The sequence below is a fragment of the Anomalospiza imberbis genome, chromosome 2 (genome assembly GCF_031753505.1).
Source record: "Anomalospiza imberbis isolate Cuckoo-Finch-1a 21T00152 chromosome 2, ASM3175350v1, whole genome shotgun sequence".
Lineage (NCBI taxonomy): Eukaryota > Metazoa > Chordata > Aves > Passeriformes > Viduidae > Anomalospiza > Anomalospiza imberbis.
In genome coordinates, this window is record NC_089682.1 from 14567589 (window position 1) to 14590159 (window position 22571).

General features: G+C 38.5%; 1 protein-coding gene across 1 annotated transcript in view; it reads right to left on the reverse strand.

The window, feature by feature from the left end:
- Positions 1 to 294: 294 nt before the first annotated feature.
- Positions 295 to 22571, reverse strand: part of SMS (spermine synthase) — a 42943-nt gene continuing 20666 nt past the window's right edge. Inside the window, exons 3-11 of the mRNA XM_068179880.1 lie at positions 21923 to 22016; positions 21118 to 21182; positions 18475 to 18650; positions 16481 to 16637; positions 15520 to 15607; positions 14449 to 14563; positions 13896 to 13975; positions 4325 to 4440; positions 295 to 3011 (exon numbers count right to left, since the gene is read on the reverse strand). Of these exons, the coding sequence (XP_068035981.1) occupies positions 2969 to 3011; positions 4325 to 4440; positions 13896 to 13975; positions 14449 to 14563; positions 15520 to 15607; positions 16481 to 16637; positions 18475 to 18650; positions 21118 to 21182; positions 21923 to 22016 (934 nt within the window). The 3' untranslated portion in view covers positions 295 to 2968. The remainder of the gene's footprint in view (positions 3012 to 4324; positions 4441 to 13895; positions 13976 to 14448; positions 14564 to 15519; positions 15608 to 16480; positions 16638 to 18474; positions 18651 to 21117; positions 21183 to 21922; positions 22017 to 22571) is intronic.

Below are 22571 nucleotides of genomic sequence, written 5' to 3' on the forward strand. Positions count from 1 at the left end.
AAATGCTGTACAGAAAATTAACTCTTTCTAGGCAAATATCACTGAAGCCTCAAGTGACTGCCCCCAGTACAAATATCAGTGCACTGTTCCATACTACAGAGTATCTTCTCTGAACATTTATTATATGGAAAATACCAATTTATTAATCCGAGACAGAAAAGATACTCAATAAAATGACCAGGAAATACCTTTATGCAACAAGGAAAAAGGAGGTACAATGGTAAGCATCATACCCATCAATTCTGTCATTTGAACACTGAATCCACAACGGATTTAACAATTCAAACACACAAGTAATGACAGCGTACCTTTATTTTAACACGTGCACTGCACTGATGCAGTAGATACAATGCCAGCAGTCTTCTCCTTGCACAAACTACTACCAATCAACTTCTAGGTGGAAGCAGCATTTAGTGCAAAGAACTGTGGGGAACTGTTTGCATACCTAGTGCAGCAATCACAGCCATTTCCCAACTGGCCTGAAACATGGAAAACTGGTCAGCTATAGCAGTTTGCATTTGAAAATTCTAACACAGAGACTTGTTTTTCTTTTTAAAAAACCTATACTACAGCAACAAATAAATAAAGACTAAAAATGCGGATATATATTTGCTCAGAATCAATTCAGCAACTTAAAAAAATATAATGTTCAGTGTTTGCTGAATTGCTTTATACTGCATCTATCACTGCGAAACACTACATTAAAAAAAAGTTAAAGAAAAAAAATAATTCTCCCAACTCTCTTCATACCCTATTAGTTGAAAAGTTTGCAAGCACTGCTGCCTCTCAGCTATTAAAATGCAATTCAGATCCCCTGGTCATTCTGGGAATCTTTACAGAACATCCCTGCACACTCAGCTGCTCCCTGTGCAGTGATATCAAAGGGAAGCACAAGCCCTGGTACAACAAGCAGATTAAGTCATCTTCTAGTTCATGAGTTTCCTTGCTAAAAACCAAACCACCCCTACCTGGTGTGACTGATTTCCACACCTGCCAAGCTCACCCAGGAACACAGATGCTCTGAGCTCTGTCCCTGTGGGATTAATTTCATGTACATGAGTAATCACACTAAGAACCAATGGAAATATTCATGCTTGCACAGGTATGGATACACTTGCTTACAGGATATCTGCATTCATCCGCAGCTACACAAACTGACTGCAGTCCTGCATCATAAAGGAAGAGTCTCTATTAGATTACAGGCAATAATATAAAAGTTTTCTGGGATGCCTACAACAGAGCTAGAACACTCAGGGAAATACAGAAAACTTTATTCTATTTAGAGGGAAGCTCTGTTCTTTGGGAGTATTCAGTGATTCACAAGCTGTAGGCCATGGAAGAGCTGCACCCTGTGCATATTAGACAATTAACTGAGATAATTTGTAAGACTGAAAAATGCTTCTATTGGCTATCCAAACTGAAAACATTTTAACAGTTTTAGACCAATTATAGACCAAAGAAAAAGCAAATTTTGGCACATTTTCTATCATCAGTCTGGAATTCTGCATAGGCTACTCAGATTCTATGAAGAGTTTATAAATGTGGGATGCAATAAATTATTTCTTTATATATGGTTTAAAAACATAAAGGACAGCTTTAGTATGGTTTGTTTTCATTAGCAGTATATTGGCAGGGCAAATTAACTCTTTCCAATAAAACTAAGAAAATGCTGATATGGGTGTTGAATGAAACATCATCATTGCTCAGGATTAGAGTGTTTAGGGAAATAGTGCACTTTTTATTCTACCTTGGAAAAGTAAAAAATGCACATATTGGTCATATCCTTCCTACCTCCTTCCTTTCGAGTGGGATTTTTAAGCACAAATATTTTACTCACTACACAGCAAACTCTTACAAAAATATAACTTCTGACAGCATGAGAAACTGAAGAAAAATGCATTTTCTTTCAGAACAGAACTACAAAACACCCCAGCTTCTACTGTTTTTGACACTGCAAGTGAATCTGGGCAAGCGCGTCACACAATATGGGCCATCTGTGGCAATACAACCAACACTGACCCAACTGAAGCACACACATACTTGCTTCAAAACATTCAGTACAGGAGCACATAAAGATAGATCACATCACACCCACATTTCTTCATCCTCTAAGCCAACTTTTACTTCAAAAATCTAGTGCTTCCCATACGGCTGGGGAGAGGATATGCCCACATGAACCTCATTACACCCTATTTCTTGCACTGCGCTGGAGTGAAAACCCATCCTTGATCTTCATGCTTCAGTACAAAGCTACTGTCAAATCCGTATCAGAATCCAAATAATCAATATGGCAGCAACTAAAGAAATCCAGGAGGTAAAAGGCCAAAGATTCTTCTGCAGCAGAGATTAAAGCAATGATGAATTACTAAGGTAAATAAAAATTTAAGACTGTTTTTCTTCACTTTGCAACATAGGACTTGGGGTATTCTACCACAAGATTTCTTTCTTTTTAGTTATGCCTTTCTCTATATGGAAGCACTGCAGTGTTCATTTAAAAAAAAACAAAACCACACAAAAACCCCCTCCCATTCTTAAAAAAGCACCATAAATGAAAAATCTCTTGGAAAAACAAAAACAAAAACTCCACGGACCACCCTTCAGGGATGAAATGCTAAAGATGTCTTTTTTTAATCAACCAGTTTGTGAAGATCTACAAAAAAATAAAAAGGATCACATTCTAAAGGTTCAGTGCAGTCAGCAGCTATATAGTTTTGCTGCTTATTCATCTTAAAGTTGACTTTCAAAAATAACACCCTAGCTCGTCAAAATATACATTTTCCATTTGCTTTTAAATTAAAATAATAATAAAAAAAACATTTAAAGAATTCACAATCAATAGCATGACTAAGTTTCAGGATCATCTACAGCATATAATTTAAAGGTTCAAGATGCCAATATGCAGCATGTGGCAGGCCTATATGCTCCATGCAGCATGTACACTTAGGATCATCTCAAATAATCTTGATGTTCAGATGTCAGTCTGTTTCTTCCAAATCGTGTAGAATACCCATCTGGAGAAAAGAAGAAGTTAAGGAAAAAAAAGGCAACACTTGTACACAGTTAAAATGTAGTTCTTTTTACTTATATTTAAATTCTGAAAGCTTCTGGTAGCTCATAAAGGGTAGGGAAAACACTCAAAAGTGAAATCTACCTGGATTTCCGTCTTGACTCAGCAGTTCAAAGATGCCTACTCTTCAAAACACACGTACCACTAAGGCCTGGCAGTTGTAAAGGCAAAAATAACCCGTTTCTCTGAAACTGGTAAGCTTTAAGGGCAAGTATCTTGATATCCTTCACATTCTTTTGTCTTGAAAATGCAAGATCAAATCTGCATTTCACAAAGCTGACAATAATGAGAAGCAGGAGGAGGTGGCTATAGTCAGTCTGGAGTCAGTGTAGGGTCAGTATGGAGGCTGCAGCAGTGAGCACTACCAGGCTTACAGACACAGGAGGGAGGCAAATGAACACACCACAGAAGAAAGGCTGTGGCACTATCGTGTGCTAAATGTATTATGAATAAGAATATTGTGGAAGGATGTTTCCTGTCAAGAGAGACAGCCACAGCAGGCTTCACTCTGCAGAAACATTTCCAGGGAGATCCCACAAAAGCAGCAAACACTCAAGGCAAATGCAGATGGCAGAGCCACCTTACAGCAGATCAAAACGGCCCTCTCACGCTAAGGGGATGAAGTTTAAACTTCTAGGCTCCTTATGTAATTTCCTTGCCACCCACAAATTGAAGAAATTCTGAAGGATTATTTTTAGGAATGGGATGTTGCTGAAAATATGCATACCCCTCTATTTGGAATATTTTTCCAGTAACACTAACTAGTAATGATTGCTAGGAATCACTCTTCCCCATTCCCCAGCCTTAAAAATCAAGTCTGACCTGTATGTTCAAGAATAGCTCTATCAGACAATATCTGAAGACCTGGATCATGCTAATCTGTATGAAGTTAGTTTCTTATTTTTGTAAAAGAAAAAAAGAAAATAAGAAGATACAGCCTTGTCAGAACTCCCAGGCAGCATTACCCTTATAGAGTTTATTCTACATCACATACAGCACTCAAAAGCATTAACAAGAACACAGCCTGTTCATGAAAGGTGCTGATCATTTCACCAGCTGTGAATTTATAGCACTTTTAGAAAACAATTCCTAGAATTATCATCAAAATAAAAATGCAGTGGTTAATTTACTATTAAAAAAACATTAAGTATTTAAATCAGAACTGCCTTTTCGCTTGAGTTCATTGCCTCCAAGCAATTTATGCTTGCTTGATTTATTAATACACACTCTCCAGTCTTCCTCAGTCTTTAAGGATACAATTCCATGTAGGAGGGAACACACACAGTTTCTTTTGAAAACTCCACAGGACAATAAAGCCTGCTAAGCTGTTCTTCATACAGAGCCAAGGCATCAGTCAGATTGATACAGTTTCCCTGAAGAAAAAAAAAAAGTCCCAGTCACAATCAAGTAAAATTTCAGACGAATACATACATTTTGACATTACTGCAAGGCTCCCACATATTTCAGAACCAGATACATGCTGTTCTTAATATTTAATATTTACAAGGCAAACACTGAACAGCTTGCCTTCATTCTGCCTACAGCAAACAACAATTTGTATCCTTTCAAGAAAGGGTAAGTATGGGGGGGATTATCTATATTCTCATTAGCAGAAGCAACCTTTATATGAGGGCCTCCAGTTAAAAGAGACCACCATGTGTTGTTTACCTATAACATCTACTCCATAACCATTTTCTTTATAATTGCTTAAAAGTATCAGCAAACAGTATTACAACGTCCAGATTTTTCTCAGTTATTTAACATTGCCTAGATCTTACAGTGTTTAAATAAATGCACTTTTAAAAAACTATAGCCTATTAATTTTAAACAGATTCTTCCACAAAGCAATATGACAAAATACATCAAATTATACAAAAGTTTTCTGGCCGCAGGCTACATAATCTTGAGTTTCCATGTCATGCTTCTGAAAAGGAAGATATTCTGACAATACATTTTTTGCCTTAGGGGTGAAACAACATCTCATTCTTGGAACATAAACACATCAAGGATTAAAAAGAGTGAGGAATTAAAAAAAAAAAGCAAACCCCAAGAAACAAACACCCCACCCCCCAAAAACCCCCAAGAAAACCAAACACCCACCCCCCCAAAAAAAATTAAAACAAAAAAACCCACCCAACTCTTCCCCAAGTAATTCCTATTTGCAAGCACTACCATGTCCCAGGCTAGGTATTAATAAGAAGCAGAAGTTACTGCAATGTATACCTGGGGTGCCCATAAGGAGAAAGCTCTAATTAGACGTCTGAATTCTCCATATCCATAACATTTAACGATTTAGTGATTACAGTGAGCTCATCAGAGCACCAGACTGAACAAATACCAACTACCCCAAGCAGTAAAATTTAGTTATGTAAGTTCAATCAAAAAACTTTGTCAAGTTTCTTGACTACATAACCAAGTAGACAAGCAAACACTTTACAACCTTAAATTCAATGGTCTTAGGAAGAGTGTGGCAAATAGAAGTTATTTGGACACTAATTTGAAATTAAGTCAAGTTGAATACAGTCACCACTGCATGGTCCACAAATCACTCAGGTTGTTTTTTTCCAGGTATGAGGCACTGAATGAAGACTCACCAAAAAGAAGTGTACTGTTGCTGTGGCACAGCACAGAAAAAATATAATCTGTGATTGTGGTCAAGGTGGAGATATTGTTAAAGGTCCTTAGCACACTGACAGCCAAATGAATGGATTTGTGGTCTTCTACTTCCACCACTTTCCTGAGGAATCTTCAGCTCAACCTATAGGCCCCAAACATGATAAACCAACCAGGCTGTAACACTACACATCAAGTTATATGACGGCTATAAATCTCTCCTGCTCACGCAGTATGTGCCAGTCTGGCCATATGTGGGGCAGGATGAGATCTTCTGGAGATGTGTGTCCCCATCTTCCCCTAGCGGTTGCTTTACTAGCATGTAGTACAAATGTCTTTTACTGTGATCTATCACAAACCCTGCTTTCCTCTTCTGATTTCTGATCAGTATATACAGAAGCATTAACAAACATTTTCTAGAGCTATTCTCAATATAAAAATTCTCAGCTTTCCCACACATTTTACCACTTCTAGTGGAGGAACGTTTGCCAAAGAAGATAAAAAGGAGAATAAAAAGGAAATTTTTATGTTAATGAATACACACAGTTCCTAAAGATCCAGCACAAGAGCCAAAGCCCCACAGAGTGATAGCAAGAAATGCAAGGCACAGAAGTTGTGTTAGAAAGAAAAGGAGTCTAAAGCAACACCCTCCATCTACAGAATGACAGGATCTTCCTGCTGCTCTGAATGACTATGGGAAATGTTTGTGTGGACACAAAAGTACACATAATTTTGGGGTTTTTTTTAACTGACCACTGAATGCAGTATCTTGTTCATTCCTGCTGTTCAGTAACACATGTAACCTACACCTACCTAACTGTGAATAAATGCAGATAGCTCAATTAGAAAACACTAGATCTAATGAAAAAATGAGCTCCCTTACATTCACATCTTATTCAGTATTTTAGGTCCTCTAACTTGAAATGAGGACCCCATGAACCAAGGACTTACTCAATGCTTCCAAAGTATCCGACTGCCTATGTTTCACACATTGTGTTGCACTGCTAAGACACTGCAAAGCTTTTAAATCCAGGACCAGAGTCTTTATTAAAGACTTGTTTTACTGTGCAGCTTACTTTTGGTGCTCCCAGATTTTTTTATACGACCTTAAAATTATTACATGTACACAGATGCAACTGAAAATTAATTTTCACAAAGCAAAGAACTAAGATGACTTTGAACAAGTACTATCTATGCTCAATGAAGTATAGAACATGCAGAGGCTAAAACAAGCAGAGGTCACATTTGAAATCAGTATTTCTAAACAGCTCCATTTACACTGATTTTTCCATGTAACAACATCAGACAATAACTAGAACCAAAGTGTAAAATGTATATTCTGACTTTGGGACTTATACTATTTTTCCTACTTTTTATTGGTAGGATTTTTTCACAGTGTATTTAAAACATTTCTATTTCCAGAGGAAGTGAAAAGAGAATTCATTCCACTCATCTTCCTCTGAATTTTTTGCATCCTGCACATTTTTTTTTTTTAATTGTGCTCAAGTCTTCACAAGTAGAAAGGAAAACCTCAACTTAAAAAAAATCTTAACAGAGCATCTTGACAATGGTCTCAGGCACATGATGTGATTCTTGGGGTTGTCCTGTACAGGGCCAGGAGATGGACTTGGATGATTGTTGTGGGCCCCTTCCACACCACGAAATCCTATGACTCCACTCTATTCACTCTTATCTTTTAAAAATCATATTTGGGAAAGCATTCCTTCAAAAGAACTTGCATAAAACATGTTTGATTATAATTTTGATCATATTGCACAAACAAACCAGTACTTGTTTATTTAGTAAAAGAATGTGACATGCTGAATAAATTTTAATATTTGGCTTTGGGTATCAGAAAAGGAATGAGACCTGTAAAAAGGTAAAGACTAACACAAACTGAGCACAATGAACAGACTGCTGCAGCACGTGTTTAGTAACCTGTTATTATCCAGGGGATTGTGGTGGGGTTTTTTTTGGTTCAGCTGCCCTTTACCAAACATATTATTTTGTTTCAACATCAGACTGGATGCAAAAGAAAACTAAAAAACAACCTGTATGTGTAATTTGAGTCATAAATAGGAACACTGCTAGGTAATTTACAGAGCACACCACTATTACGTAGGAAGTTGAATAGGATACACAATGATAGAAGAGTATACAGATTCCCAGACTGCTGCTTCAGTATTTCATCATTTCTCCCTTCTCTAGCAAGAGACAAATCAGTGCAGACACCATGGAAAACAAATTACAGGAACAATGAACATGCCAAGAAACAATTTCTACTTTTCAAACCCACAATCTCCAAATCAAGATCTTGCCTAAAAAGGTTCAGACAACTCAGCTGGCTCTTCTATCGACCTTTTTCTTCTGGAGAAACACTACAGAATTTTATAGTTCTACATAGGTGGGTTTTTTTGGTGTGGTTTTTTTGTTTTTTTGAACTATCTGGCTTTAGTCAACACCAAGTTAAGCACTCCAAAAATCAAATCTACAGAACTTAAGGCTTATTTCAATAAACTTATTGAAAAAAACCCAGTATTACTAACACCTTTCTTTAAAAAATGACCAGCTGTATTAACCAAGACTACAGTGTTAGTAACAATGTCAATCACACTTAGATGTTCCAGTATCACCAATATGCCACAGGGAACCAAGCCCAGAATGCAATGCAGTGTTCACTTTAACTCCCACTGCCTAATGAAGAGTTATGTGGTAGAGCAATGCATTGTTTGTTCTAAAAAGACACCATATAACTCAAACAATAGCTAATACTGAATGCTGTTCAATAAGGTTTAAAGCAGATGTCTCACCAATTACACATTTTCAAAAGGCAAAATCACTTTTTTTTTCTCCCACAGGGTTCAGCCAATTTTTCAACATATATAAAAGCCCATAGCAAACTCCTCTCCCTAGCCCTCCTCAATTAATCTCTGTTCCATGTCAAACAATTTGACAGGTAAGAACTAGGAGAATGATTCATTTTTTTTTTTACCTTTAAGATGCATCTTTCTCACACAAAAATACTTGAGGCAGTTTTAACTTTTGAGATTAACAAACCTTAATCTCTAAGACCTTGCTTAAGACAGTTGGCTCCTGAACTGTTTCACAGCCTTTGCATCCTGAGTCTGCTCAGTGCTTGCACTCACTTCAACAGCTCATGCCAGTCTCCCAGTATGCATTTTTCTGGGCTCTCACAAGGCATAAATTCTGTAGTTCCTTGGGTTTAGATTTGGGTTTCTACAGGACAATGCACAACAAATTTAAATAACAAATACAGTTCTGAACAGACAAAAAACATTCCTCAAAGCAGTAGCAAAAAAAAAATATTTAAATTAACACTGTAAGTTCCAGTTAACTCTGCCCATCTATAAAGTGGATGTGTCCATCAACTGGTTACAGGATGAACTTAGGTCACTATGCTTCCTCCAACCCTCAGAAAGTAAACTACTGAGTTGAAAGCAGGTGAAAGGGTCCCTTTTCCATACCTGCCCACTTCTTACATGTCTTACCCCTTATGTCATTGTCACAGGCCACCTTTGTCTGTGACTGTATGCCACAGAAGTTTAATTTTTATGTTTAGCATGGGTTTCTATTTTTATTTTATAATGATGTGCCAGCATTGGACATGGACATGGTCGGGTTTTATCCTTCCTCACTTCAGACTGACTAATAAGCAGTAAAACATAGAGCATGAAACACCCAGCATCAAAGCTAGGCTTAGGTTTTGGGGGGCAGGGAGGGTTGTTAAAGGAATAATGGAGGCAAACTCAACTGTAATTACCTCCACTGGCTAAACTCTCAGTAACAAAAGGAAATGAAAATGTCTGGTCCTTAAAGTCTCTCAAACTACCAAGAAATCACAGAGGCTCACATAGGGACATACAGCCATTCTTCCAGCCTCCTTTCATAGTTCACTCATGGAGAACCTTGCTCCCTCACTGGAAATGCTAATTAGAAAGCCCACACAGCAGCCAAAAAAAGGAGTCTAACTATGGAGCAGCATGATGATTGCCTGGACATTTAGAGGGCTGTATAAGAGAGTGGCCAGGAAGAGACAGCTTAGTGAAGAGCCACATGTTCATGTGGGAGACACATGATCCCTTCAGTGGGTCAGTGCTGTTTACTGGAACCTGTGAGTGGTCTGAGTTTCTATCCTGCCTGGGCTGAGTGACCCCAACCAGGAAGTCACAAAATCCTGTTCAGAGGTATTTTTAAAGGTTCTACTACATAAACAGGCTGAAAATTATAGCCTTCTCAACCTCAAAAGATTAGATGAACACAACAAAAACTTAGCACAGAAAAAAGCATTTTCTAAGCTACACATAATCCACTTGACACTCAGAGACAACCTCACAACCAGTCTCAGCATCTGACAGAGCATGGCTTCACAGCTCTTGGGACAATCCTCACATGGTACTGTGAATGCACAGGAGTGATGGTTCAGGTAAACAAAAGCCATAGACCATGCTGATATCTGCAAGTATATATACTGCCTTGTAAGGAATCACTTGGGCCATATAAAAACCATACTCAGAAAGTCCAATACTGTAAAAACATTTAACGTGTTTGGAAACAAGTTGCTGGGAAGGCATATTAGAGAGGAAAGTGGACTTCAGGATACACCAAGGTCTTACATCCCTATCAATTCCCATTTCTCTCCACTGTGATGGCCGGGAGCCTGGACCTCTAACTGTCTCTCATTGGAGAACCTAACACCAAGCAGGTCACAGACACGGCCTCCTGTCATATCACTAAACATGTCAAAGCACCAGCTTCAGAAGAATACAGATAAGAGCATGCCATATGACCACTGAACCTCAGAGTGGTGGGATTATGTTTAACAGTAAGTTTTCACAAACAAGCTTCAAGTTAAACTTACAGACAGGTTTGCAACTTCTGCAGACTAAGGGCCCCAAAGCTCATGTCTCTCTGAGCAGATCATGTGTAGGCTGCAACACTCAATAGCGATGATGCAGCTAGGAAAGCAAGGAAGTGTAAAGCATGGCTGCTACTCATACAAGTTTTTGTTTTAAGCTGTGATTACTATTTGCACAGAGAAAATAAAGGCATTTTTCCCAAAACACACTCAGACACAAGCTTAAAGCAGCAGAGAATGACATCCATTAACTGCCCTTTTCTATCCTTCCAGAGCTGAAAAAAAGGGAAGAAGTCCCTCCTGAATCTTAAAATTGGCCACATAAGTTCTTATATCCCCTCGGAATACAAATGAACAGTCTGGAACACCTTCCACAGGCAGAAGCTCTATAAATGTTGCTGGGCTGCCAGGCAATAGCGGTTACCTGCCGCCACCTAGTGGTGACAGGACATTCTGCAGCAGCATTTGGAGACCGCTTTGAGAATCGCCACGGAAAGAATCCCGAGGGAACCACCAGCAGCATGCCAGAAATAATTCTTTTTATAATCTCAGATAAATTATATCCATCTGGAGTTAGGCAGCAGTAGACCCTGCTTGCTGACAATTCACGTGCACATCAGAACATTTCCTAAAACTTGTGCAGAGCTCAATGAAGAGATTATGAGCATTTCCCTTTATTTTTCCCAACAGTGGCATTTAGACAGATAGCAATACTTCATGGGAAAGGATGGCATTCTGTGAATATAATTCCACTTTTAGGTAAAGCATTTATTTGGCATTGAAATAAATTACATCCTAACTAGATGTACACAATTGTGTTCAGGGTGCAAGGGGACAGACTAGAAACTACAAAGGACAGAAATTTTCAATGTTAGTACAAAATAATGCCAAGGCAGAAGAGACAACTGTAATTGCTGGCTAGTGGTCACCAGGACAACAATCCTTTGGCTGCATTTTTCCTATGAGACATTTCCTCACCATAGCAAAGATGATACTCTAACAAGTAAGTGGACATTCCCTCGGTCCCTTTTCTTGATGATATTTAATATTTTTTGTTTTAAATAACCAAAATGCAGAGAAGGGGCTGGGGGGCACACAGAGTCCTGCATTTTGAAAACACAACTGCCTTAAAAGGCACATGATTTCTCCAGCAAGGCCTGCTGTGTAACATAAGCATCCTGCAAGTAGATAGCTGGATAGAAGTAACTTAAATTCCGAATGTTAATACACAGAGATAAAACCACTGGCATTTAACAGCAACACAACAGAACGTTCAAAATGGTTTACGAGTTTCCAATGCATGACTAAGCTGCCAAAGTTGGTAGTGGTCATGTTTGAATTTCTGTCTATAGTACAACCAATCTTCCACATAGCCAGCGTCAGTTTACTTAACTGAATTTAAACTTAAGTAATTTAAACAAAGTTATAGACAGCTAATTTTATGGAAAGCACCCCAGTAGTCTGTTCATCCTATGACCAGACTGTTGAGTTGTCTGAGGATGTGGTGGGTTGATCCTGTCTGGATGACAGGTGCCCACAAAAAACACCTGTCATTCCCCTGCTCAGCTGGACAGAGGAGAGAAAATATAGCAAAAGGCTCATGGGCCAAGATAAGGTTGAGGAGAGAACACTCACCAGTTATTGTCACAGGCAAACAGACTCGACTTGGGTAATGAACTCCATTTCCTCATCAAATCAGAGTGGGCTAATAAGAAATAAACCTAAATTTTAACAATACCTTCCCCTACCTCTCTCTTCTCCACAGGGTGAACTTCACTTACAAATTCTCTACCTCCTCCCCACTGCACTGATGGAGGATAGGGAATGGGATTTGTGGTCAGTTCATCCCATGTTATTTCTGCTGCTCCTTGCTCCTCACACTCTGCTCTGCTCCAGTGACTAAATTGCTAGAGAACACTGCTTTTATACTCCAGCCCTTGCCCTGGCTACTCATTAGCCCCAAGTCCAATTTTAAGCCACATCAATTTTAATATTGTTTCTTTCCCATACTGCCATGCTGCTTTGGGACCACAAAATATAACATTGCATAGTTCCACAACAGCTAAAACCCACCAGGGCTGGTTCAGGATTGCTGTCCTTTCCTTTCTTCTGTGCAATCACATGCTGGAGAGCTGACTTACCTCCTCCCATGAGGGCAAAACAAGAAGCAAGGACTGCACCTGTCTCCATCTCAGCTGGTTCCAGCTGACACAGAACAAACCCCCTGCCCTCTGGCTGCAGCACAGCCATCATTTCAGCTTTCAGCACAACCTTCTTTTCAAGAGTCCTTCTGCAAAGTCCAACAAAAGCTGTCCCCAGATATACATTTACCATCACTCCAGTAAGGCGAGTTAGTTATCACGGTGTACGCTACAAGGACAACTGCAACACAACAACTTGCCCTGTTTCCACAACATTTAGTGTCCTTTTCATAGCAAAGTCTGCCACAAATGTTTCCACAATTAACAGGACAGAAAAGCCATTAAAATTTAAAGTGTGGTAAAACCATGTTACTCATATATTATATTTCAACCACAAGGTAATTTCTCTTGCCCATACAACCACAGCATTTTAAAATAGAGCAGCATACTAGAATTGCCAGAAACCTCATCCCACAAGTTTTGCATTTCATTATAAACCTGCACAATTTTACAGTAAACCAATTTCTATATATTTCAGAGTTTAAGGATATTATTCTAAAATACAGTACTTAGATTCTCCACACATCAGAAGACTAGTTTATAAGCATGAAAAAAGAAATACAGCTTCAGAGACTTAAGACTTCACTGAACCATCTGCTGGCTCCTGTCACATTCCTGTACAATAGCACACAACTTTGTGACATTTCAAACTCAAGATTACCTGAAGTACTATCTGTTGAAAGCTATACCACAATTTTATTACCTGTGAGGTGACTATACCAATTTTCTCATCCCACTGCACCTATGTCAAAGTCTTACACTTTAATGAATGACAAATTTCTATGTTTTACACTCTACAATTAGAGACATTAGCTTAAAAAAAAGTATCTCTTCATGAAGTACATCTGTTCTGCTTTTCCAAGAATTGTTTAGCTGCAATATTCTGCAGTGTGCCTTGCTGAGTCTTAAAATTATGCTTTTGAACTCCAGACAAAAGCACTATATATTCAGCTGAAGTAATGAAAAAAGACAAGTCAGTTAGCAAATCCTAGCTTTCATGCAAAATGCCTGTTAAGTCATTAAAGGGAGAAAACCAGCTTGAAGTAGATTTTTAGTTAGTTTTGTCTTTTTTTTTAACTGAAAATATGCAAATTGCAATAGATATAAAGCAGTACTTTATTATATCCAAGTATCATACCTGTGTGAAGTATTTTCCGTCTTGTTTCAGGACTTTCATTGAGAGGTCAAGAATCAACCGTAGAAATTCCCATGTGGAATCTGCATATGGGCAATGATTGAAAAACAGAGCAGCACATTATTGGCTTGTTTACTTATTACATATTCAAGACTTGCAAAGTTAAAAAAAAAATAAAGCCTGGATTAAAAGAAAACAAATGCAAACCATACACAATAGCAATGACAGCAGGAGCATTGTTTTTCTCCACAGGAATTTTCCTGAAGTTTCCAATAAATTATGCGGTGAGGAAAATTTACTGGAGTATGAACTCCAAATACTTCTCAAGAGCTACCTGAGTTTATATTATTCTGGAATAAGAGATTAAAAAGAGATCTAGGCACTTGGTAGTCTTTTCTAATATTCAAAAAAGAATTTTAAAAAAACAGTTGTCTTTTTTCTCAGATCTGTGTTTGAAATTGAAAAAAGGAAAGCATTTATGCTGCAAAATATTATGCAGCAGAAGGATAGAAATGTGAAAATTCAGAAGTTTAAGTAAATAAATTAGAAGATTTACCTTCTTCTGGAGATGTGGAGATTGGAACAGCTGTCAGATCATTAATTACATAATCAAACATTCTTCCTTCTTTGGCATACCTCTTCAGTACTGGAATACAGTCTTCAATTAGAACCTGTAAGAATGAAATATTGTTGCTAGTCCTAAAAATACCCTAAAAATGACCAGGTAAAAGGAACAAATGTGGATTCACAGAAATTAGGAGGAAAAAATTACAAAATTAAATACATGCTTAATTCTAGGCTCCACTTTCAACTTTTTACATCATATAGAAAGGAGGAAATTTGTAGGAATTATGACAATGAAAACACAGGCATTCCAGGACTGAAGTTCCTCGATCTGTGATCACTGTTCTTTCTACCAAATACTGACAACAGTTAGCAGTTCCAACACGTGAGTTAAATAAGGTATTTGTATGAAGGGCCACTGATTTCCACAGAGTAGCATATGACTTCTGTGATTTTTTGTGTGTTTTTATTAGCTAGCTTCTGTAAGTTTGTAGCTGTGACAACATCTAAGGGCCAGTAATGAAAAGAGAAACATGTTAGATTACACCCAGGCTCATTTGTAAGTGCTGTCAGATGCAGCACTAAGAACTCAAATGCATGACATTTATTGGGGTTTTTACTTTAATATAATAGCAGTGTAATACTAAGGGATTTTGCTTCCAAATTAATTGTTAAATGTGTACTACAAATTCAGCTATTTTCAACACTATAGAACAACTAAGAAATACATTTCTTCTGTTTTTAGCAGTTTAAGGAATGATGTTAAACACAACATTCTTACTGCTATCTCTTCTTTATTTCTAAGTTATAGCAAACATTCTCCTATTTCACATTCCTTAAAAGCCACATATGCAATTAATTTTAGAAGTCTAAAGACAGAGTTAAAATACTTTCAATATAAATTCCAGTTATTAAAATATGCAAGTGTCATACAAAAGGAAAAAAAGCTTCCCAAACTTGAGTCAGAAGACTTGTCCCCAAAACTCTGCCATAGCAGTCCTTCCAGACTAAGCCTACGTGTATTTGAAATATGACTTGGAATGAAAGAAAAACAAAGCATTACCTGGTAGCAGTCTCCTTTCAGATTGTCTAAGACATCTCCGCACGTTTTACGCATGTGTTTTTTACACCCATCAATCACCATTTGGTCAATGTTTGAAGCTTGTCAAGGCATAATAGATTCCAGAAATACAGGTAAGAGTTTCTACTTCTTCAGAAACAAGTTCTCAAAGAGGCATTCACAAAGAAATAATTAGATGTGTGTACTGGTATATATACTGCAATAATCAACCTCATGTACTGGCCTCCAGATCCACAAAGTGCTTATTTTTGGTTTTAACCAGTATTTTTGATACCTTAGGTTATCATTACTGTGAAAGCCTGAAATGTGAACTGTAAGACTACTGAAAACTCCAAAGTTAAACTAGGTTAAGATTTTAAGCTGCATTTTTAAAACTATTATTTTTAGTCTTAGCAAATAAATCTCAAAACCTAGGGTGATCAACATCTCATACGGCTAACAGTGGTTTACGTTACAAACTATACCAACTACAGAATGTTGGTATAGTATGTATTGGTATTTTTAGAACAGGGTTGGTCAATTCATCAATACAGTTCATCAAGTCCTGACATTTCTATTGATTAAATTTTTTTGCTTATAGGAACTATTTTTATAGCTTTCTTTAGGAAAACAGACAAACTCAAGAAGGCAGAAGTGAGCCCAAACTTGACAGACCTGTCTTCTGTTATTAGAGAAAGCACCAGTCTGATGACAGAGGCATTCCTTTGCAGCCATATGTAAACTGCTACTCAAGAGTTATGGTATGGATTGGGAACCTGAAAGCAGGTGCTGCATAATGATGCACAAGTACGTAGCCAATGGGTCTCTCCAAGCTGACAAAAAGATTTTGCTTTAGACCCTATCTCCTCAGGCAAATCAGAACCTGACAGGTAACTATGCTCAGTGCTAAGATATCAGCAGAAAGCTCAGGTTGATAGGAGTGATGGGCCATTTGTCAAAGGATATCTCTACCATAGTAACCATCTTTGGCTTCAGTTTGACTATCTCATATAGTATACCTCCATCACCACCTCCTAGGATTAGCACTTCTTTCCCAGTGTAATCTTCCTTTCCACTGCCCATTATGGCTTGAGTATATGCCAGGTCACTTTCTGCCAGATCTGAATAGAAGGAAGAAAGAATTGGACAGCAGTATTAAATCTTCAGTTGTTCCAATTAACTGGTATTAATCCAGACATGATACAATACAGACCAAAGCAAGAACATCTACAGAAACAACCTGGCTCTCAGACAGTCCAAGTAATGAGATTCTTCTCAGAATACCACACAGGATTTCTCCAGTTCTCCACATGAGCCAAACAGCACTGAGAAGTACTGTGTGCCAAGAGAAAAAGTAGCAGAGCAAAACCATCGTCTTGGTAACTTGATGCTCTCACACTTCACACTTCAGTGGGTTTTTATCTCAGACTCATCCTGCAAGAGACAGATCTGGAAATTTTTGAAAATCCATTGTGGACCCCAGCTAAAAAGAGCAACCTAGATCCACACCCGTGCATCCCTGCACAGAAACAAACGTGACACTTACCACCCAGGTGCTGAAGGGCCCTGCAGCTTGCCTGCTGACAGCATTAGCTTCAAAGCAGGCAGTAACGCTGCCAAGCTGCAACAACAAGGGCCAAGCTCTACACTACAAGGGCCAAGAAGCTCTGTGCAGCAGCACATCATGGCACATCCTGTCACTCTGCCTGGCAATCACCACCTCACTTATGAGTGCACAATAACAAAATGAGACAAAGCATTATTCCAAAGTCCCATGGAAGGGAAATAAGTAGTGGCATACTTCCCTTTCTACAAGGCACACTGTCATAATGTTCAAGCAAAACCTCATCTCCATATTAAACTCTGATGTAAAATTTCTGGCTAGAATAATTGAATATCCAATCTGATGATTTCTAATACAATTCTATCTGGATTAGAAAATACCTTGCTAATGAATTCAGTAACAGTGCTTTTCAGCTGCCATCTGCACAAAAACCCTCTTGATAGTTGCAGAAAGCTAATTTAATTGTTAAAGGTACTTTCAATGATTTCAAAAAGCTGTATTTCAACTTCTTAATTACTTTGCCATTAGAGTGAAAATAGGTATTCTGTCCCTGGGCAGCAACATCCCGCATTTACCAGTCAGTCTTTTTCAACATAAGAACTAAGATGTTACAAAGCATAGTCCTTTTGTTGCCTAGATTTTACAGCAAACAGCAGTCTCCAGCTTTAAAGAACAGTAGTCCACCTTCTCCTAAGTCCACTTTCAAAAATACAAAGGTCAGCAGGCACAAAGTACCACATATAAAAACCCTTACAAAAAGGTTGAGTCACTGTTTTTATTAACTTATGAGTTCAAGTTCTATTATTTTGAAGAAGAATCAAAAGATGTTCACCAGTAAGGCATCTAAATGGTTTTGAGATACAGCTGTCCTATACCTCACCAAGCAGGAAATTTCCTTAGAGAATCAAGGGAGCAGCAGGATTATACACATATGTGCCAGGTCACACTTCATATTTCTTTATAACTCCATTGTGTTTTGAACACTGACAAAGTAGCTTGTTTTGCTGTCAAAGAGAAGCTCTCAGAAAGTTTGACTGGCAGCAGAGAAAAGCTCATATAAAAGAATGGAGTAGAGCAAGTATCGCTATAGAACATCATCTTCTATTCTTCCAGGCCACTTTCTGCAGCAAAGATACTAACTCTGGAAAAATTAACTTTATTATTTTTTTAACTCTAGATTTTACACTGGTCAGCCTGATTAACATTCTTTATATACAGGAACAGATATATGTGTACATGCATATGCATGTATGTATGCTATGTTTGTACATGCACAAACATACTTTCCAGCATCTGAATCATTACCCTTAGACATTTATTAAAACTGCCACAGGATAGAAAACAACGCTTCTGACATTTTCACTCCAGAGATTCTTAAATGAGATGATACTTACTAACATCCCCACTGAGAATAAGAATATTCCCAAATTGTTTTGAATGCAGAATTTTGATATTCTGAAAAGGTGAATCTTCATCATAAACAACTTCATCTATGTCATACTCCACCAGGCGCCCATCAGCTGTGGGCCAGTATCTATCAATAACACCTCCTCTCAAAATGGCTGGCAACCTGAAAAAAGTAATATGAAAGAAGATTACAAAAATTTGGAATGTTTCTTTTTTTTTTTAAATCTCCTTTAAACATACTGTGGATTCACCATAACAAATAATATTTACAAGAGGCTTCTAAGAAAACTTGCCACATTAAACACTTAACAGATACAAGGAATTTACCAGTCATATGTTAAATATATATAACTTGCTAAGGGACAGGTAGTACACATGGTTCTTCTTTATGTACAACTTCTACAATGCACCTGTGAATTTCTCTCTATTCTAAGAGACGGAATATACATAATGTATGAGCCTCTGTAGAAGAGTCCGCTCATAACTAGAAATTAATACAGCACAAAAACAGAATGCAGGCAAAAAAATGATAAAAGCTCTTCCCATCTTCAGTTAAGAAAGCCATTTCTCTGAGATTAAGTGGATCTCATTCTGAAGATATACTGAGACACATTTTAATACATAGAGGAACAAAAAAAGCACTATTACAGTGTTTCAAACTGAGCTGGGTCAGCCTGCAGTACATAACCACAATCCTTGATATCAGTCAATAATCTGTATTACTTTTTAAAAGTGGCTCAAGCATCTGCTAAGATTGTTTTGGGTATGTTGCTTGTGGGTTTTAGGATTTTTTTTTTTCATTCCATAGAAATGTACCTTGGTTCAAACCAGCATTTCACCTGTAAAGACAAACTACCTTTAAAATAACAGCAAACAATCAGATTGCATTTAGGCAAAATGTGCAGGCACAGAGTCCATCAGATCTCCCACAGGCACGTCAGTCAAAGAATTAAAGGGTTTTTTTCCAGGGGGCTGTAGCAGACGACCAGGTCCAACAAGCTTCTTCTAAATTCCCTAGCGATTCCCAATCAACCTTCCAGAAGCACTTCCTACCCCCAGCGAGCCGCCAGATGGCGGCACACGGTGGGAACAAGAGCATCCCTGTCCTACAACAAAAAGGCAGGAGAAACTTCTCCAGCTACGTTCTTCCTACTGCAGCTCCACGTGTGCAGCTGACACCAAAACAAAACAATGCAAAATGCATTAAAAAGAACGCAAAAAAAAACCCATAAAAAAACCCCATAAACCAAAAACAAGCAAAAAAAAAAAAAGGACATGGAGGAGCGTGTGACAAGATCCATGCCAGATGCACTGTGCTAGGAGGTTCATCTCCCTATACTAAGGTAATCAGAAGATCTAGACTACTCCAGGCAGACCTTGTCCGGACCCATTTTTAAGAAATTCCTATCACAGGGATTCCACAAACTCCCTTTATCATTTCAGCATCAAAACAGCCTCAGAAAGCTTCTCTCCATAAGCACAGTTGTAAGATCATCTATGTTAGTACTGTGCATCTTTTGTGAGGCTTTATCAAGTCGAAGCACTCTCTTCTCAGATAATTACTGTTTTACATGCAACTATAAAACAGAAATAACAACATGCAAAAGTAATACCACCTTTCAAATTACTACCACTTTACTTGTGCTCCCTCATAACCTTCAGATCTACTTTCTGCCATAATATTGCTTCACTCCTTGGCTTTACTGCGCCTTGTTGATTTCACACTTGCTTTTTACTTTTCTTGACCCATTTTCACTTTTATGTTCCTTCAAGCATCTGCTGCACTTCCTGCCATGTGCATGCCTAGAGTAAGTGCTCCCTGGCTTCAAGGTATCAGTCACTTTCAGACAGCCACCACAAAGACAACAACAAGCCACATACAGTATGAAAATTATTTCAGCACCAGGCCATGAGCTGCAATTTGAGTCCTTAAAATTTAACACATAGCCTTGAATTTAAATAATCCAAACTGACAAAGGGCTTGCAAAGTCTCCATCCTTAAGTTTAATTATAAAAAATTGCTACAAAACATAGCTGCCTTCTTGGCAGGTATGTTAAAACACACATACCCACAGCAAGCACCATGATGCACAGCAGAGGCAGAGACATGTGAAAGAGCTGCAGGAAACCTTGTCAGTGCAAAGTCTCCTCTGTGGGCTTGAGCTCCATTTTAGCTCTAATCCACACCCCTGGTCCCTGTGCCAAAGCTGCACTGCAGTTCTATCCCCACCTGTCCAGGTCTTTTGCCAATCCTTGACACCCAGCTCATGCTCAGAGTTGCCTCAATACTACAGCCCAGCCTGGCAGTTATAGGGCTGGGTCTGATCCTGGTCACTATCATCAGCTCACCTTCTCCATGAGCTGTGGGATGTGGCCCATAGGGTACAGTTTATGCCCTGGCCTATTCCTCTACCACCCTTGGCTGCCCAGCTCTTTCAGAGCAGTCTGCTCCTGCTTCCACACTGCATTTTCTCTCACTATTTCATGCAATCTTCTCAAGAAACTAAAAAAATCCCATCCATACCTTCGTACTCCAGGCTATTCACTGCATTACAGCAAAGCCTAACTTGCTCATTGTCTTTAGTAACTATGCAGACAAGCCACATACAGAAGTAGAGGTACAAACTTACCGTTTCACCCTTTTTATGTTACCATGAATCAATTCTTTCATTTTGTCTTCTACTTTGTTTAGAAGCTGCAAAACATAGCAAACGAGAAGTAAAATTTGTACATCAGCACTTAATGCAAAGTATCTGTTAAATTAGCCTACCTGGAAGTCAATAAAACAGCACCTGCTATGAAAAGGTTTTGAAATGCAACACTAGAAGCCCATGAGTAACTAGCTGGCCTCCTCAGCCTTGTTACTACCAAGAATGTGCACATTTCAGCAGCTGTCATCACTGCATTCTCCAGGACAACACATCCAAAGAGGGAACATGAGAACTCTTTCAAGTTCCATTCCTGCTACAGCAGTGGCCTCTTACCCTGCAATATTCAATGTCCACAGCCTTCATGCCAGGGAAGATGAAGTTGTTTTTCTCCATGGGGCAAAAAATTAAGTATGGAGGCTTCCCATCTCTCAGAACAGAGAATACAAAGAAGTCTCACACTAATACACCAGGCATGAGACTGAGCATCTCATGTCCTCCCTCACTGCCCTGGGTAGCTAAAGAGACTCAAGCCCTAACCAAGGCTGCTGTATCTTCACAACTGTTACAGAGAAGACGAGGCCAGTACTTGCAGAGGAGTGTGTGCATTCACACTCACAGGTGTGCACAACTTCAACAGGTGCTACTGCTCCTCATGTGTGAGCATCCAGGTTTGAACTGACTTTAATATTTTTAATCTTTTATCACAATAGACTCTGATACACCTGACAAAAAAGGGGTTCCCCATACAGTTAGTTAACCCTAGTAAGACAAGCAAGACTCGTACCTGATCAACTTCTTCTCTTCCTTTCATGTCATCATTGTAGCTCTGCAGATCCACCAACACCAGTCCATGAGGGTGAATTCTCAAATTGGCAAAACTACAACAGAGACGGCAATGACAAATTTATTATCAAAGAAATCAGAGTATGGAAAGAAAATCTAAAACAAGTTATATTAAAATTCAGAATGAATATATTTTTCCCCAGCATCTGTAACTGTTGGCAGTGCCAGCTCAAGTCTTCCTCTGCAAGTCACAAAGAGCAAAGAAAGTTTCAAGAACTTGCCTATGTTCTTAGAACACAACTAAAAACCAGTAGGAAGCAAAGAAGTGAAACAGGGTGTTAAGCCACAACAACAGTGGTACAATGAGAATACACTGCTTGCTAGTCTATAAGGCCTGCTCGAACAGGTGTGTTGGTCTGGGCTTTTTAATTGAAAACAAGCCTTAAGTAAACAGCTGGACATTTTCCTTCCCCTATATTTTCCTTTTCATTTTTAGGGGTGTGTCTCTGTTTTGTTTCACAGGCAGGGTGGCTGGGATTGGTTGTTTGAGTTTTTGTTGGTTTTTTTTTTTTTTTAATTTCTCTTTTACTAGTAACTATGCAGAGACACTGATCACATTCAAAGCTGAATAAAAATCTGTAAGTGAAAAA